The sequence below is a fragment of the Moschus berezovskii genome, chromosome 7 (genome assembly GCF_049115385.1).
Source record: "Moschus berezovskii isolate FMDL1 chromosome 7, NW_MosBer_1.0, whole genome shotgun sequence".
Lineage (NCBI taxonomy): Eukaryota > Metazoa > Chordata > Mammalia > Artiodactyla > Moschidae > Moschus > Moschus berezovskii.
Genome location: NC_142466.1, coordinates 4514186 through 4530697, shown reverse-complemented (window position 1 = coordinate 4530697; position 16512 = coordinate 4514186). Strand labels below are relative to the sequence as shown.

General features: G+C 36.5%; 1 protein-coding gene across 1 annotated transcript; it reads left to right on the top strand.

Moving 5' to 3' along the window:
- Window positions 1–5364: 5364 nt before the first annotated feature.
- On the top strand, window positions 5365–6288 carry LOC129557454 (olfactory receptor 4C3D-like). Its single transcript, XM_055427979.2, has one exon. It carries the CDS (start codon window positions 5365–5367, stop codon window positions 6286–6288), a length of 924 nt encoding a protein of 307 aa, XP_055283954.2.
- The last annotated feature ends 10224 nt before the right edge of the window (window positions 6289–16512 follow it).

Here is a 16512-nt window from a genome sequence, read left to right as displayed (position 1 = left end):
GTACACACACACACACATCCTTTTCTAGATTTTTTTCCCTTATAAGTTATTATAATATATTGAGTATAGATCTCTGTGTTATATAGAAGGTCCTTCAGGTATTGTTATTTTTTTTAACTTGGTAGATAATTGTTTTACAATGTTACATTGGTTTCTACTGTACAATAATGTGAATCAACCATAAATAAATATATATTGCCTCCCTCTTGAGCCTCCCTCATGCTTTACCCCATCTCATCCGTCTAAGTCATCATAGAGTACCAGGCTGAACTCTCTGTGTTATATACAGCAACTTCCTACTAGCTATCTATTCTACACATGGTAACATATATATTTCAATACTATTCTCTCAATCCTTCTGCCCTCTCCTTCCCCCAGAGTGTCCACAATTCTCTTCTTTATGTCTGTGAGGAGACATTATTTTCATTCCACAACATGCCATCATCTTCTTTTATAACCTTAAACAGTTTCCCCTACTTCTACAAGTAGTTCACTTAGGCAAATTGGAAGATGTTTCCAAGTTCTGAGATTCTGGCTCAATATAAAACGTTTATTGCCTTAAATATTATTAGATTTGCTTCTACTTCTGTCAGAAGTAAAATTGGAAGAACTATGAAAACACAGCCCCCTTCCTAGAACTTTTCCATATCTGGTAAACAACTTAAGAGATGTATTCCGGGATGAATGTTTCCTTGGATCGGACTAAGACAATATGTGTGCTTGAGTGCTTTGTTATCTTGAGAATATGTCCTTCTATCTATTGAAGCTCACGAAGCTGCCATGAGAACACTTTGACAGTACCAGATTTTGTGAAATCAGTCCCTGAAACTGTCGTAGGTCAAACCACACCTCAACTATTGAATAATTCCTGATTGACTATGAAAAGATCCATATATAATGTCTCCTGTTTTCATTCAGATTTACTGTTCAAGTTTGAGATTCTGTGCTGCTGTCCTTCCAGGGTTTTAAACTATCTGTCCATGGATTGGTATCATGGATACAGGCTTTCCTGGAAATGGACTTTCCTATAACTTCAGGAACTCTTTTGAAAAGTTATTTTCATGATAACATTCACTTATTTAGATCTAAGTTTATTCTCTTCCCCTTTGGTGCTACTCTAGGGATTTGGGTGATATACTAGACAGGTGTATAGATTCTAAAGTAATCTCTCTATCCAGCATGATAACTATTTACTTAGAGTCTTTATGAGCCATTTTGAATGGATTTCAATCTTTTATGAGGTTTAGAATCATGACTTTGCCAATACATGATGATTCTCTGATCTGACTCTGCCTTTCATTCCAGAGTTGAAAAAAAACGTTTAAAGACATTTTCATGATTACACTCCAACAACATCCCTTATAGTTCTTTACAGAGTTCAAATCCTCATTCAGACTGTCTTTGGCATCTGTCATCACAATAACTGCTCTATGTGTCGAGTCAAACTAGGTTCAGTCATGTGGTTTCAGTTTCTTTAAATCTTTTCTTTCATGACACATCATGCTCACAGTGACACATTCTCTGGAGATAATCCAGAATTATGTACAAATTTTTTATTAATGCAACCATATTTGTACATGTTGAGTGAGTGTGGTTCTACATTCCTGAATTGAATTGAAGGAAATTGATTTACAGTATAATTTCAAATAATGGTATGTATTTCTTTTAGTAGACAACTGCAATAGGTTTTTAGAGCTGGTGGTAACATAAGAGTATCATTACATATTAGTTATAAATAATAATTTGGAGATCAGAGTCTTGGTCCCGGATTTAGTGACCTAGCTTCATATTTTCCCTTGGTAAATGACATTTTTATTTCCTGTCATAGTCTCTTGTTGTTAACTGTGAATATTATTGCCTACTATTTTATTCAATAGAGATTAATTAAAAATGGCAAATAAATGCATTTTTCCATCTTTGAATATAACTGAAGAGTGGAATTATTTTCATGTTTTTTTTATGTTAAATCCAGAATTGACACAAGTTATAGCTACTTCGAAAAACTACTGTAAACTTTATTAGGTGTAAAGTGCCAATATTAGTAATATACAGGGTTCATAATATCACTTAATGTACATATGAAAATAATATTTAAGAAATATTAGAGCAAATGATAGATAAATTTAAAATAAAATACAATAAAATAATCAGTTACCCACCAAAATGTTTAAGATAAATAATAATCAATATTTATACTCCATATTTCACTGAGTTTTAAATTAAATTTCTGAATTCTGAAGTGCTCTACTTAGCATTTTGTCTTTATGTAAACCTAAGGAGGAGATCAAAATTAAAGATGAGTGCTATAAAAGTTATCTTCTGAAGTTCAGTTAAGTGAAATAATTGGGTTGCTGGCAAAATTTGTTAATGATGGTGAAATACCCTTGGGGTCCAATTAGCCACAGTTAAGAAACGTTACAGATTTTGCCTACAAACAGGATACCTGTGGCACCTTTAAGACTCAAGAGGAAGATCTTATGCAAAGATACCATTTATAAATCAACAGAGACATTTTCTGTAGCCGAGCTAGTTGACATTTTAACTTTACAACTTACCTCATTTTTGGTGAACTAACAGTTGCATGAAGCCCTGGTCATGGACCTATATCAGTCACGTTCATAGGTGAGATTTATTTTTTCAATGAAATCATATAATCATAGACCCTCAGGTTTAAAAATGATCTTACAAATTATATAATCACCCTTCATCCTCACTGATGTGAGATTTAAAACCTTTCTTCAGTAAACATCCGGAATGTTAGGCTCAACTACAATGCTACCAACTTAGAAGTACAAATGTGTATTTATTCTCAGTGATATTTATTTATATTACTTAAAATAATAATTTGTTAGAATAATTTTATATTTCAACTTTGCATCCGAAATTTCCCCACTTAATGATACATTAGAATTTTCCAAATATATTGCACGACTTTTTAAAACACCATTTCTCTAATGATAATCATTCCATTAACAGCTAAATTTTTCTCCAATGATAATCATTCCATTAACACAGCTAAATTTTTCACAGCTCTTAATACTTTTAAATAATGAATTTTCCCTTTCAAAAATATTTTCCATTAGAATTTATTCTTAAGGAGAATATTGTGGAGTCAAACAAAAATGGAAAAGTAATTTATATTTCCTCAGAGTTATCCCTAAAACACTTAATTAGACATAACTATGTCTAATTCTGCTTTATGTATTGATACACTATTATCTTTTCTCATCATTTCTGTGATCCCAATTCAAAATAAGGAAATATATTGAAGCTTCAGCACTTTGTTTCCGCTTAAGTAAAAAATTTTCATTTTGGATAATTTAAAAATAAAATTCTTTATCCTTGAAAGGGAAATAAATTTTTTCAGAATACATTGTATTATATTTATGGTTTCTCTTCTCATTTCTTTGTATATCCCCAATTTTTCATTCTGTTAGTAATGCAGTATCCTCGAACCAGGAATGATAGCTAGTATGGAAAGACTGGAGAATAAGTCATAGGAATACATTTAGCAAAAACATAAAGGAGTGGGAAGGTCATTCCTCTCATGGTGGAATGAGATGCTGTTGTTTGGTAATAAAATATCAAGCATTATGGGCAATTAACAAGGATTCTTTTTATCACTCTGTGTAAACATACATACATTAAAATACAGATTAAGTATCCCATAAATATCTGTTGGGGGCTTCCTTAGTAGCTCAGATGTTTGTTATTTGTTGAATGAATTAACTTGCAATAAGTATTTATCAGTGTGCAACAAACTTGATATATTTGTGTTAGTCTGTGTATATATGTAAAGTGCATTATCTATCTCTTTAACTTACAGGGCAAGCTATTTCAGTTAGTTCTCCACATTGAAATATTCATTTTAAAACTTTGAAAATAAGGATTTATTTTCCCTAACAGATCCTTATGTATTGAACACCTATGCAACAGTTTTTTATCCATGTTTACTGAACCTGTAATTTACTTTATACTTTTACAACATGTAAGTATAAAGTAAATTACAGATTCAGTAAACATGGATAAAAAACTCTTGCATATTTGTTAAATACATAAGGATATATAGAACAGTCTTTGGGACTCTGTGGGAGAGGGTGAAGGTGGGATGATTGGGGAGAACAGCATTGTAGCATGTATATTATCATATGTGAAATGAATTACCAATCCAGGTTCGATGCATGATACAGGATGCTTGGAGCTGGTGCACGAGGGTGACCTGGAGGTAGGATATGGGGAAGACGGAGGTGGGAGGGGGGTTCAAGAAAGGGAACACATGTACACCCGGGGCAGATTCATGTCAATATATGGAAAACCAACCAATATGTTAATGTAAGGTAATTTGCCTCCAATAAAATAAATTTTAAAAAATAAAAAATTAAAAAAATAAATAAATTGTATGTGGATCAATGCTTTAAAGAATAAAAAATCAATTAATAAATGCCATAATCATCTTGAAGGTAAAATGACTCAGTAAGATTCTCTTTCTTAGAGGCAAGAATATTTTCACATCCACCCCAGAAAGAGTATGAGAAATTATTAAATTGGAATGCAGCTTCCTTTCAAAAGCTTGTTTCTCATCAAGTAATGATAAACAGAGCAGGAGAATGAGAACACTTAAATTTCTCTTAAGTTTATGGTTAGGACAAGGAGTTGTATACCTATCCATGGAAAATGGTAATTCACCAAGCATTTAGTCATCATCTAATAGGTTTCAAGGACTACAGATATTATGCCAGGTACTATGATAAGTGAGGAAACACAATTGAATGCTCTATGTGTTCTGATAGGTACCAGAGAGGATGTGTTGTGAAAGATTTTTATATATGTGCCTTAACATGCCTGCTTATGATAGATATTTATTGATGATGTCTTTCCACAGTAAGAGCTGAGGGTTCAGATGAAAATTCTTATGGAAGAGGGAATAACTCTTACATTTGAGGGGTAACTCCAGGTTTACAGGATTAATCTGAGGATCACAATTTGTAAATTGACTAGAAGGAAGGCTCAGAAGTACAGAGCACTAAGATTACTTGTCAGACTCACGTGGAATTGGAGCCAGGAGAAAAATCCAGATCCCATGTAGATTGCCCAATGTATTTTTGGTAATTAAAAGTTGACCTATAGGTGTTTACAGGTGAGAGAGACTAGATGTCTGAAGAGGTAGAAAGCATCATAGAGGAAGTATTAAAAAAAATAAGATTAAAGCAACTATAGGGCAAAAATACCAAGGACATGCTCCACAGTCACCGTAACTGCTCTGTTTTTGTTCTAAGACATTCAGACAATAACCCTTCCTGATTAACAAGTATCATTCTTTATCTTTGTAGGCGATTCAGGCCCCAGGAAGGTGGGCGTTTATAAATGAATCTCATGGCTCCCAACAATGTGACTGAATTTGTTCTCTTGGGACTCACACAGAATCCACACTTGAAGAAAATACTCTTTGTTGTCTTTTTGTTCATTTTCTTGTTCACTGTGCTGGCCAATCTGTTCATTATCATCACCATCTCCCTCAGCCCCACACTTTCTGCCCCCATGTACTTCTTTCTCACTCACTTATCCTTCATAGATGGCATCTTCAGCTCCGTCACCACCCCGAAAATGATCATTGACCTACTGCACCAGAGGACAACCATCTCCTGGGGTGGCTGCCTGACTCAGCTCTTTGTGGAGCACTTCCTGGCAGCATCAGAGGTCATAGTCCTCACTGCCATGGCCTATGACCGCTACGTGGCCATCTGCAAGCCTCTACACTACACGACCATCGTCCGACAGGGGCTCTGCCAGCTCCTGATGGTGGTGGCCTGGATCGGGGGGATCCTGCACGCCACCGTGCAGATGTTATTCACTGTGGACCTGACCTTCTGTGGCCCCAATATCATTAACCACTTCATGTGTGATTTCTTTTCACTGTTGGAAATTGCCTGCAGCAACACTTACAGGCTGGGAATGGTGGTGGCCACTAACAGTGGGGGCATGTGCTTACTTATTTTTTTCCTGCTCCTCGTCTCCTACACAGTCATCCTGAGCTCCCTGAAGTCCCGTGGCTCTGAAGGACGGCGCAAGGCCCTCTCTACCTGTGGTGCCCACTTTGCAGTAGTGGTGCTCTATTTTATCCCTTGTATTTTCACCTATACCCGTCCGGTGATCAGTTATCCCGAAGACAAGTTGGTGAGTGTGTTCTTTGCAATCCTCACTCCCATGTTAAATCCTATCATTTACACAGTGAGAAACAAAGAGGTGAAAAATGCTGTGAGGAGTTTGTTGAAGAGGAGAGTAATGTAGCTGTTCATGATGCCAATTAGAGGACGATTAATATGCATTGATAACATTTAACCTATTGTAAATTATGATAGAAACTAAAATATTTTGCAGAACATTGACAGAAAAAAAAGGCTCTGAAACTAATATTTGTTGATAACTTAGTATTGGCTAGACATATCTTAGGCATTTTATAAGTTTTAATGTACTTTCTAGAGACCAACACACACATAGACTTCAATATTAATGTTCATAGCCACAAGAAAAATAATAAAGAAAATGTAAGCCATTAGCTTGATTATTGTAGAGTTTATGATTCTCAACTGTAACTGCTACTTTACTAAATTTTCTGTATATCCTACTTGGATTAAATTGACTTTTTTATGGACCTTTGATCTCTGAACTTCTTTATTTTTGCTTAGCTTGTGGTAAAGCAAATAAGGGATAAAAATTGTTTGAAAGATAACAAGGGAATGGGCAGTTGAATGAGGGAATCACAGCTGAATATTTTTCTACACTATGAAATCATCAAAATCAAAAGAGAGACACTCACAGTGGGAGGAATGAATAATTCACGATCTATCTACAATTATTTTTTGGCACAAACATTATACAGAAAGCTTTAAATTAACCTTAATTGTCTCTTATTTTCTTAAATATCCTCATGGTTCACATTTTTCTTGAATATAATAAAAATGTTTTCATCTCCATAGCAAGATTTAAGGAACCATTTGAAACAAGAAGAGCAAACACTTTATAAATTGCAACAAAAAAAGCACATGGTTAGGTTCCAAAGAATTCCAGTAAAACACCTACTCTTGCTTCATTGACTACCCTAAAGCCTTTGACTGTGTGGATCACAATAAACTGTGGAAAATTCTTAAAGAAATGGAAATACCAAACCAACTTACCTGCTTCCTTAGAAATCTGTGTGCAGTTAAGAAGTCACAGTTAGAATTGGACATGGAACAATGGACTGGTTCCAAATTGGGAAGGAGTACGTCAAGGCTGTATATTGTCACCCTGCTTATTTAACTTATATGCAGAGTACATCATGCCAAATGCTGGGCTGGATGAAGCACAAGCTGGAATCAAGATTTCTGGGAGAAGTATCAATAACCATAGATATGCAGATGATGCCACCCTTATGGCAGAAAGTGAAGAAGAACTAAAGAGTCTCTTTTTTCTTTAATTTTAATTGGAGGCTAATTACTTTACAATATTATATTGGTTTTGCCATACGTTGATATGAATCTGCCCCTGGTGTACATGTGTTCCCCATCTTGAACCCCGCTCCCACCTCCCTCCCCATATCATCCCTCTGGGTCATCCCAGTGCACCAGCCCTGAGCATCCTGTATCATGCATCGAACCTGGACTGGCGATTCATTTCACATATGATAATATACATGCTTCAATGCCATTCGCCCAAATCATTCCACCCTCGCCCTCTCCTACAGAGTCCAAAAGACTGTTCTATACATCTGTGTCTCTTTTGTTGTCTCATATACAGGGTTATCGTTATCATCTTTCTAAATTCCATATATATGCGTTAGTATACTGTATTGGTGTTTTTCTTTCTTGCTTACTTCACTCCATATAATAGGCTCCAGTTTCTTCCACCTCATTAAAACAGATTCAAATGTATTCTTTTTATGAAAATGAAAGAGGAGAGTGAAAAAGTTGGCTTAAAACTCAACATTAAAAAACTAAGATCACATTAATTCATCTGCAGTCCTTGTGGTTGCAAAGAGTCAGACACGACTGAATGACTGAACTGAACTGAACAGGAATATAGAATACTGCTGTGGTTTTGTCTGTGGGAAAAGTAGCTCCAAGTCACAGATACATAACAATATATGGCACAGAGAACAAGATAACAACCGTGATGTGGAAACTACAGGTAGACAGGGCTTTCTTCATCTTACCCGTTGCTAACAAGATCATGCTTTACATTTATTTATTTACTTGATTGTTACCCACCTACTCCCCTACCCTAGAATTTTAGTCCCACATAGACACAATCCATGTTAGTATTATTCAACCTTATATACTCAGTTTCCATAACTCTCTAACCCACTGTAGACACTGAACAGAACTTTCTGGATAAATTATATAAGTCTAAATTTCCTAAGGTGAATTAACCACAGAGCCTTTTTTTTTTTTTTTCCAATAGTAGATGGTAACTCTATAGGATAACAATGGGAAAAGCCCTGTGGAAATAAAACCTGTTTAGCTCCTCAAGGTGTTGTGTTTGTGTGTGTTAGTTGCTCAGTCATATCCAACTCTTTGTTACTTCATGGGCTATAGACCACCAATCTCCTCTGTACATGGAATTCTCCAAAAAAGAATACTGGAGTGGGTTGTCATTCCTTTCTCCAGGGGAACTTCTCAATCCAGGAATGGAACCCGCATTTCCTGTGTTTCCTACATTGCAGACAGATTATTTACCAATGAGCCATTGGTGAAGTGCAGTGAAGTGAAAGTCACTCAGTTGTGTCCAACTCTTTGTGATCCCATGTGAGCCCTGCATAAACTATTTGTATATTTTGGAGATAAGTCCCTTGTCATTCACTTCAATTGCAAGTGTTTTCTCCCATTCTGTAGATTGTCTTTTTGTTTTGTTTATGGTTTCTTCTGTTGTGCCAAATCTTCTTAAGTATAATTAGGTCCCATTTGTTAATTTCTCTTTCCCTAGAAGGAAAGTTATGACCAACCTAGATAGCATATTTAAAAGCAGAGACATTACTTTACCAACAAAGGTCCGTCTAGTCAAGGCTATGGTTTTTCCAGTAGTCATGTATGGATGTGACAGTTGGATGGTGAAGAAAGCTGAGCCCCGAAGAATTGATGCTTTTCAACTCTGGCATTGGAGAAGATTCTTGAGAGTCCCTTGGACTGCAAGGAGATCCAACCAGTTCATGCTAAAGGTGATCAATCCTGGGTGTTCATTGGGAGGACTGATGTTGAAGCTGAAACTCAAATACTTAGCCACCTCATGCGAAGAACTGACTCATTGGAAAAGACCCTAATGCTAGGAAGGATTGGGCCGGGAGGAGGAGAGGAAAACAGAGGATGAGATGGCTGGATGGCATCACCGACTCGATGGACATGGGTTTGTGTGGACTCTGGGAGTTGGTGATGGACAGGGAGGCCTAGTGTGTTACGATTCATTGGGTTGCAAAGAGTCGGACACGACTGAGCGACTGAACTGAACTTTTTCTAGAAGATGAATCCCAGAAAATGCTGCAATTTATGTCAAAGAATATTCTGCCTATGTTTTGCTCTGGGAGTTGTAGAGTTTGGTATAATATTCAGGTCTTTAATTCATTTTAAGTTGGTTTATGTGTATGGTGTTAAAGGATTTCTAATTTCATTCTTTGCATGTAGCTGTCCATTTTTCCCAGAACCACTTACTGAACAGATATTCTTTTCTCCATTGTATATTCTTGCCTCCTAGAGGCAGCCTTGCAAAACTTAGTAAACAGAATCACCCTAGTACCATGCTCAGGCATTACTGTGTGGCCAAATTATGGAAAAAATAACTCCAGTTGGCCACTGTGTTTGACAAAGAGATATTTGTGAGGAGTAACAAGAGTTGCAGTATTGGAACCAGAGAAGCTTTTGCTTATAAAGAGTTATATAATAATGTAGGATGGCATGATATTCTCTACCTGCACTGAGGTACGTTGCAGGTATCCCCAACTTTCTGAAAGTTCATCTTAGTCACTTCACTTTTATAATGACCTACATTAGTACTTAATTTCACTTACAGGAAACGTGAAGAGGATTTTTGCTTTTACAAAGGACACATGTCAAAATGTATTCCTCACAGTTTACCTTCAACAGTTTAAATCAAATTATTTTTACACAACAGATTCAAACATTTTGTATCTCATTGACTTTTAGGAGAAGCATATCTATTTCCCTATATTTTTAATAAGAATCATAAATAATCAGAAGACAGTTGGTCCTCAGGAGAGATTTATAATGATGAGTGTGAAGGAGCAACTGAAAAAGGTTTAAACTCACAAACCAGCAAGACTCTACCCACTGAGAATGTCATACAGACTGAGAATACATACATTCCTTCTTCGGTTTTGATACCTTCTGAGTTTTATGCTGACAGTTTATAATGTGTACTGCATTAATCTTCTCATGCCTCCAATAAGCCTCAAGTATAGCCCCAAAGACACAACCATTGACCTCAGTTTCCCTCTTCAAATATTCCCTTTGGTCTTAGAATAGAAGCAACACTTAATGAAGACTTCCCCCATCCTTACCCCTGGATTATTTTCATATTCTCTCTAACAGTCACAAAGAAAGGAAACACGTATAATTTAGACCAAGTATTTTTAAAATGTTTTATTCTCACCAGCAATTGCAAACTTGACCATTCTAATGAGTTAAGTGCTGATAATATCATCTTTTAGGCCTAGACCATGTGTGAAGAGGTTCTGTTTCTTTTGAATTTGAGACAGTCATGTAAAGGTTATTAAAAATTCGGTCACCTCAGTACCATCTTCAGAATATATGTTCAAATTATAGAAGAAATAGCTCCAGTTGATCATTGAGTTTTAGAAAGTGACTTTTGTGAGAAGTACAATGCGTTGGAGTGTTGTAGTCGGAAAAGTTTTGATGTATGAGTTATTAACAATGTAGGTTGACCTGGTATTCTCCATGTGCATGGAGAAATATTGCAGGTATTTCCCACTCTCTGAAAATTTATCTTAGTTAAATTGATTTCACTTAATTTCACTAATGGAAAGAAATCTCAAGTATAGTTGCTTTTACCCTCTTTCCCCTAAAAAATCCATGAATCCATTATCATGTAAATGCTAATGGATTTTTGCATTGTTTTTCCATTTTGTATTGAATTACATCAATTTACAATTTGTGTTAGTTCAACTGTAAAACAAAGTGATTCTGGCTCAGTAATAAAGAATCTGCCTGTAACAGGAGAAGGGGGTTCAATTCTTCAGTTGGGAAGATCCTCTGAAGAAGAAAATGTCAACCTTCTCCAGTAACCTTGCCTGGGAAATCCCATGAACAGAGGAAACTCACAGGCTACAATCCAATGGGTCCCAAAGGAGTCAGACATGACTTAGTGACTAAAAAACAACAAACTGTATGTATATATATATGTATATATAGTATATATATAATATAACATTATATAATATTATATAATATATATAATTTTTTCGATGTTTTCCATTATAGGTATCTATTACAATGCTAATGTTGGTCTTTTGTAAAAATGTAGTGACATAACTTGAACCTTCAAAAAGGCAATAAGGATCAGACTTGCGCTGCTCAAATATATTACTGCCATATAGAAGATTACAACACACTGACAAGACAAGAGACAATGTGATACAAGATTACAAAACACTGACACAATCTCTTTGAAGGACAAAGTGAGTCATTAAGACTGCAGATAATTTCCTCATCTATAGACTAAAACATATCACAGACACTTCTGTTTCATTTGAAAGAAAGTAAGACTGAATTTTAAAGACCTGGATTGGAAGTTTGTTGGTGAAACTTTTGAAAGAAAGTTGTATTCCAGTGTAATAGTTTCTGACACGTTTTGTGGGGGAAGCATGTTTGATGTGACACAAGTAAATTAGTAAACCTCTCTTGGCCTTAATTTGCTTCTCTGTAAAAAGGGGGCAGTGACAACAGAACAACTAGTTTAATAAGGCGGATAAATCAACAGAAGTTGATGTGCCTGATAGATAATAGGGGGTTCATGTGATGTGAATCTATGTATTAGACCTAAAGAGCAACAGTTTTGGAACCTAGTAGTAGTAGCTCAGTTGCTCCATTGCTCAGTTTTGTCTGACTCTTTGTGACCCCATGGACTGCAGCACGTCAGGCTTCCCTGTCCATCACCATCCCCTGGAGCTTGCTCAATCTCATGTCCATCGAGTTGATGATACCATCCAACCATCTCATCCTCTGTTGTCCCGTTCTCCTCTTTCTCTCAATCTTTCCCAACATCAAGGTCTTTTCAAATGAGTCAGTTCTTCACATCAGGTGGCCAAAGTATTGGAGTTGCAGCTGCAGCATCAGTCCTTCCAATGAATATTCAGGACTGATTTCCTTCAGAATGGACTGGTTGCATCTTCTTGCAGTTCATGAGAACTAAAAGAAACTTCTCCAACACCACAGTTCAAAAGCATCAATTCTTTGGTGCTCAGCTTTCTTTATGGTCCAACTCTCATGTCAATACATGACTAGTGGAAAAATCGTAGCTTTTCCTAGATGGAACTTTGTTGGAAACGCAATGTCTCTGCTTTTTAATATTCTGTCTAGATTTGTCATAGTTTTTCTTCCAAGGAATAAACATCTTTTAATTTCATGGCAGCAGTCACCATCTGCATTGATTTTTGGAGCCCAAGAAAATAAAGTCTGTCACTGTTTCCATTGTTTCCTCATCTATTTGCCACGAAGTATAAGGAAGCCAGAGGGCAATCATGCCATTATAATATTATTAAGCAGGAATGCAATTTCAGATAAGAAATGACCAATTATGAATATTTCATTTCTATCATGGTCTTTACATTTTTCTATATTTTTAGTAGAAAGTTCATCCCATACCTCTCTCCTGACACTAGCAGCAACTAAGTAAGTTAAGAGTTACTATGATTATTCCCATTTCACAGATGAAAAACAATGAATTTTGAAGAAATTCAAAGACCTTCTTGATATAAGAGATACAGTTAATAATAAGATCTGAATTATTCTAAATCCAAACATGATGCTCTTTCAACCATTTCAAAGAATATCAGAGAAAAAGCATTTCATCAGAACCTCTCCTGTTTTGTAGTAATTTAAATTTTTCCTTGTAATTACACATTTTTATAATGTGCTTGTGTATGTAGGCAGTTGTTTCTAAGAAAACTTCATGGCCTACTGGAATCTAGGATGATGTAGAACATAACATAGAAAAAAATTGTTTTCCATTTCTCTCTTTGCACATATCTGATATATCTAACACAAGAGAAGACTCTACACATGGACATCACCAGATGGTCAACACCGAAATCAGATTGATAATATTCTTTGCAACCAAAGATGGAGAAACTGTATACAATTAGCGAAAACAAGACCAGGACCTGACTGTGGCTCAGATCATGAACTCCTTATTGCCAAATTCAGACTTAAATTGAAGAAAGTAGGGAAAACCACTAGACCATTCAGATATGACCTCAATCAAATCCCTTATGATTATACAGTGGAAGTGAGAAATAGATTTAAGGGACTAGATCTTATTGATAGAGTGCCTGATGAACTCTGGACGGAGGTTCGTGACATTGTACAGGAGACAGGGACCAAGACCATGCCCATGGAAAAGAAATGCAAAAAAGCAAAGTGACTGTCTGGGGAGGCCTTACAAATAGCTGTGAAAAGAAGAGAAGCGAAAAGCAAAGAAGAAAAGGAAAGATATAAGCATCTGAATGCAGAGTTCCAAAGAATAGCAAGGAGAGATAAGAAAGCCTTCCTCAAAGATCAATGCAAATAGAGGAAAACAACAGAATAGGAGAGACAAGAGATCTCTTCAAGAAAATTAGAGATATCAAGGGAACATTTCATGCAAAGATGGGCTCGATAAAGGACAGAAATGGTATGGACCTAACAGAAGCAGAAGATATTAAGAAGAGGTGGCAAGAATACACAGAAGAACTGTACAAAAAAGATTTTCACAACGAAGATAATCACGATGCTGTGATTATTGACCTAGAGCCAGACATCTTGGAATGTGAAGTCAAGTGGTCCTTAGAAAGCTTCACTACGAACAAAGCTAGTGGAGGTGATGGAATTCCAGTTGAGCTATTTCAAATCCTGAAAGATGATGCTGTGAAAGTGCTGCACTCAATATGCCAGCAGATTTGGAAACCTAGCAGTGGCCACAGGACTGGAAAAGGTCAGTCTTCATTCCAGTCCCAAAGAAAGGCAGTGCCAAAGAGTGCTCAAACTACCGCACAATTGCACTCATCTCACACGCTAGTAAAGTCATGCTCAAAATTCTCCAAGTCAGGCTTCAGCAGTATGTAAACCGTGAACTCCCAGATGTTCAAGCAGGTTTTAGAAAAGGCAGAGACACCAGAGATCAAATTGCCAACATTCCCTGGATCATGGAGAAAGCAAGAGAGTTCCAGAAAAACATCTATTTCTGCTTCAATGACTATGCCAAAACCTTTGACTGTGTCAATTACAATAAACTGAGGAACATTCTGAAAATGTGGTTATCCAGACCACTTGACCTGCCTCTTGAGAAACCTGTATGCAGGTCAGGAAGCAACAATTAGAACTGGACATGGAAAAACAGACTGGTTCAAAATAGGAAAAGGAGTACGTCAAGGCTGTATATTGTCACCTTGCTTATTTAACTTATATGCAGAGTACATCATGAGGAACGATGGGCTGGAAGAAGCACAAGCTGGAATCAAGATTTCTGGGAGAAATATCAATAACCTCAGATATGCAGATGACACTACCCTTATGCCAGAAAGTGAAGAGGAACTCTAAAGCCTCTTGATGAAAGTGAAAGAAGAGAGTGAAAATGTTGGCTTGAAGCTCAACAATCAGAAAACAAAGATCATGGCATCTGGTCCCATCACTTCATGGGAAATAGATGGAAAAACAGTGGAAACAGTGTCAGACTTTATTTTTTTGGGCTCCAAAATCACTGCAGATGCTGATTGCAGCCATGAAATTAAAAGACTCTTGCTCCTTGGAAGGAAAGTTATGACTAACCTTGATAGTATATTAAAAAGCAAAGACATTACTTTGCCAACAAAGGTCCGTCTAGTCAAGGTTATGGTTTTTCCCGTGGTCATGTATGGATGTGAGAGTTGGACTGTGAAGAAGGCTGATCGCCGAAGAATTGATGCTTTTGAAGTGTGGTGTTGGAGAAGACTCTTGAGAGTCCCTTATACTGCAAGGAGATTCAACCAATCCATTCTAAAGGAGATCAATCCTGGATGTTCATTGGAGGGACTGATGCTAAAGCTGAAGCTGCAATACTTTGGCCACCTCATGCGACGAGTTGACTCACTGGAAACGACTCTGATGCTGGGAAAGGTTGGGGGCGGGAGGAGAAGGGGAAGACAGAGAATGAGATGGCTGGATGGCATCACCGACTCTGTGGACATGAGTTTGAGTGAACTCCGGGAGTTGGTGATGGACAGGGAGGCCTGGCGTGCTGTGATTCATGGGGTCGCGGAGAGTCGGACACGACTGAGCGACTGAACTGAACTGAACTGATATATCTGATATATTAAAAATAATATTGTATTTCTTGATCTCTTGGGTGAAAAGTGTCAGTAATCAGAAAAATTAGTTATACGATATTTAAAGTGACTTAGCAGCAACCGCAAAAGCTTTAAAGGATTTTCAAGTAGTTAGAACAATACTAAATATAAAATTTGGTATTCTTATTTTACTGAATAAATGAAAGATCTTAAAGGTTAAATAATTAGATCATAGAACATGTGAGTCAGCTTTTAACCCAAATATTCTTATTCCACAACCTGTGTTATTCACATCATATAGAATTCCTTGGGGTTGTATTTCATTATAATCTGCTATATAAAATGTGTTTTGATTATATGCCATAGGGGATGATACTTTATTAGATGAAGAATTATTAGTCTGTGTAAATGCAAATTTTTTCAAAGTACACAGTAAAGTAAATTTATAAAACAATTTTACTATTAGAAATTTGGCCCTATACTTAGTTCCTTGAATCTGGAATCCTCTTTGAAAAAGTGCTTTAGGAGATTATACATATGTATATAAGCCATTCGGTGCCTCAGATGGTAAAGAATACACTTGCAATTCAGGAGACCAGGGTAAGTCTCTGGGTTGGGGAGATTCCCTGCGGAAGGGAATGGCTACCCACTCTAGTATGCTTGCCTGCAGAATTCCATGGACAGAGGAGCCTTGTGGTTTATACTCCATGGGATCGCGAAAGAGTCAGGCATGACTTAGCAGCTAACATGTTCACTTTTCACTTCATATATATATATAAAGATATATATCATATATATACACATATATACTTATCACTTCATATATTTTTATCACTTCATATATATATACACATACATACATATTTATATATATTTATATTCATATGTTGAAATGGAAATGTTACTCACTCAGTCACGTCTGAACCTTTGTGACCCCACGGACTGCAAGCCTGCCAGGCTCTTCTATCCATGTAATTCTCCAGGCA

Coding starts and splice junctions, on each gene's coding strand:
- LOC129557454 (XM_055427979.2), top strand. CDS start 5,365: ATGAATCTCATGGCTCCCAACAATGTGACTGAATTTGTTCTCTTGGGA.